At 31.2% G+C, this 3,137-nt stretch overlaps 1 protein-coding gene across 1 annotated transcript in view; it reads left to right on the forward strand.

The window, feature by feature from the left end:
- The first annotated feature begins 916 nt into the window (after nt 1-916).
- LOC106478308 (solute carrier family 28 member 3-like) overlaps nt 917-3,137 on the forward strand; it is a 29,964-nt gene continuing 27,743 nt past the window's right edge. The window contains exons 1-2 of the mRNA XM_013938838.2: nt 917-1,131; nt 1,904-2,268. Of these exons, the coding sequence (XP_013794292.2) occupies nt 1,922-2,268 (347 nt within the window). The 5' untranslated portion in view covers nt 917-1,131; nt 1,904-1,921. The remainder of the gene's footprint in view (nt 1,132-1,903; nt 2,269-3,137) is intronic.

Below are 3,137 nucleotides of genomic sequence, written 5' to 3' on the forward strand. Positions count from 1 at the left end.
TTTTGTAGTTATGTGCACAAATCAAATCAACAACTTAAAGTTTTTATAAAGCTTCTGTTTCACATTGCACACTTAAAAGGACAGGAATGGCATTACTCTCCGAATAACCTCACCAGAATTACATGTATGTTTCTCCTGCTCCCTTCCAAATTTTCGTTGGAAATGTGACTTTTCCATGGTTTATCTATGGCGTTTTGTCCTCAACACCTTTATTCTTATTCATTAATAAAATGGAATTAATAACTTCAGTAAATATATATATATGTCGTTTAGAGAAAAGTTTAAAATGCCGATGTTCCGGTTTACTTAAATCTTACAAATATGAACTCTGTTGAAGAAAAAGCTTGTGTATATATATGTAATGAATAATGAAGTAGAGTTGTATTTCCTAATATTTTCTTTTCCTTTCTGATATTTTATTAAAATGTCTTAATCATTTTAGATGTATTGGTAAAACATGGAGGCAAATAACTGATCTTGTTACTTTTGAGAATTACACTCAAGGCTTTCTGGATTTGCTAATTTCTAAGTAAGAACATATCTTGTAGAGAATAAAATTTTGAAGTTTGTGAGAAGTTTACAAATCCATACTTTAGATTGAAATGGTGCTTCTGCTTCTTTATAGAATTAATTAAATAATCAGTTTGATAATATGAGTCGAGAAAAAAAAAGAAAATTTTAGAAATTCGGTAATCTTAACGTCAATACTTACCCATTTCTAATACACATATAATATATTTACTTTCTTCTTAAGATTTTTAATTTGACTGTTTGTTCTTCGACGTAAACACGATAGATGGAGTAGCATGCATAAGTAGGTGTTAAAAATAACCCTGTGACGTTTATAGTAATCTCTCGATTGTTTAAAAAACAAAAGTCACATGACATTCGTGATAAGTTATAAGTATAGAACACAGAAATGGACTTTCGAATCTTAATGTACACTGTAAACACAAAATCATCTTGCTATCTTGCTCTACTTGAATATTACCTGTACAAGTAAACGAAGAGCCATATTCATTGCACTATATATTGACTCCAAAACAGTGATTCTTTTTTATATTTAAAATAGTCTTGAAAAGAGATGCAGTGTCAGTGAATTATAACTCTGGAATTTCTGTTTTTTGAACGGTAAGTCAGCTAACTAAATAAGAAGATATACGACCTCAGAATAACTTCATTTTATATGACCATCAGTGTTTAAATTTGCGTTACTTAATACTGGATTTAAGCCTTACTTCAATTTGTTAATCCAATTATGGTTAGCCACAGTTATTCTTAGTTCAGTTTGTTAATCCAATTATGAATAGTCACAACTATCCTTAGTTCAACTTTTAATCCAATTATGAATAGTCACAACTATCCTTAGTTCAACTTTTAATACAATTATGAATAGTCACAACTATCCTTAGTTCAACTTTTAATCCAATTATGAATAATCACAATTATCCTTAGTTCAATTTCAATCCAATTATGAATAGTCACAACTATCCTTAGTTCAACTTTTAATCCAATTATGAATAATCACAATTTTCTTTAATTAATTTTTCGAAACTTACTAATTTTGTCTCTGACTCACTCGTAAGAGGTTTTTATTTCCCTTCATTTTGTACTCGTCAGGCATGTGGGTGGATGTTTTGTTGAGAAAAAACGTAACTTATTTTTACTGTTATTGTAATTTATCAAATTTATATATTCAAATCATGTCAGAAAATGTGTCTAAGATGTTGTTGATATTTTAGAGTGAAATCAAATGTTATTATGTTATCATTCAAATGTTATGAAAGAAAGTGACATGAATGTCACTATGTAATAGCAAGTACAGTGGGTGGGGAACAAATCGTTGGTTATACGTTATTTACCCGCAAATACTTCTAGAAACTCATAGATATAATTACTTCAGGATGCATACAGCAACAGCATGAAAATGGAAAATACTAGTGTTGGTGATAAAATGGGTTTAGGCCAAGCATCAGAAGACATCGCAGTAAGTCAGGGATTTCCACGGCATCTTCGTAACCGACTGAAGAAAATTACCTGCTGGATTACTGCAACACTATTGTTCCTGACGTACAACGTGTATCTAGGGTTTTCTCTACATCATTCGTGGCTTTTGTCTAGTTCGTGGTGTCATGATGTTCGCCTTCTGGTACTTCTTACAGTCATTGTTTACGGTAGTATTGTATACTATGTACTTCTAAAACAATGGCTATTTCAACCTCTCATCAACGTCTTCATTGGTTGTTTTCGAAGGATGCCATACAGTGGGTAAGATACATTTTTGTCGCAAGTTCTGGACATTTTATGTGTTTATTTTGTTATTAAGCGCAAAGCTACACAATGAGCTATCTATGCTATACTCAACACGGGTATCGAAACCCGGTTTATAGCGTTATAAGCCTTCAAACTTGCCACTGGAGAAGGGGCTTATAGTCAACGTTTACAATGATATGTAGAAATGACATCCCATGATACTCGATTTAACTTTTTAGTGCGATCTTTTAAATTCTAGATTGATTTTTAAAGGTACGAACAACCTAATCAACTCAAAGTTATTTTTATTTGGTATCAACAAGCGCTACAGTAGAAGAGCTACAGAAATTGTCCACATAGTTTCAAAATGCTTTGACTGTCTTCATACCTCATAAAAGTTGGTACTACTGTTATAAACTGGAACATATCGGTTGCTTGGATTTAAAATAAATCCTTTACAGTGCTCTACTACAATAATGTGGAATAATTTACCCATAATTACCCCCCCCCCAACTAAGTAGTCATTTATGGTTTATTATTTAGAACGTTACAAAATTTGTGTTATAGAGGTATCATACGATAAACTTAAACGTTAGAATTTTATTAAATATATCATGGGTAAGAAGAAATTATGTACTTAGCTTTTGTTTCGATAAATATCCAGCCAATATGTGTGTATAGGGTCCAACGTTGGAAACAATCAAGTAGAAAACAAGAAAATATTTTGATAAAAATCACGTAATTCCTCTTAATATTTCATTAATTTAAGAAACGCTCTCTTATACCCATTCTAACGCACTTCGTCCGAATTACATATTACAAGTTAGTTTGCTAATCAGATGAATATATTACAGGTTAGTATAATAATTAGCTGAATATATTAC

Source organism: Limulus polyphemus, unplaced genomic scaffold (genome assembly GCF_000517525.1).
Source record: "Limulus polyphemus unplaced genomic scaffold, Limulus_polyphemus-2.1.2 Scaffold199, whole genome shotgun sequence".
NCBI classification, from domain to species: domain Eukaryota; kingdom Metazoa; phylum Arthropoda; class Merostomata; order Xiphosura; family Limulidae; genus Limulus; species Limulus polyphemus.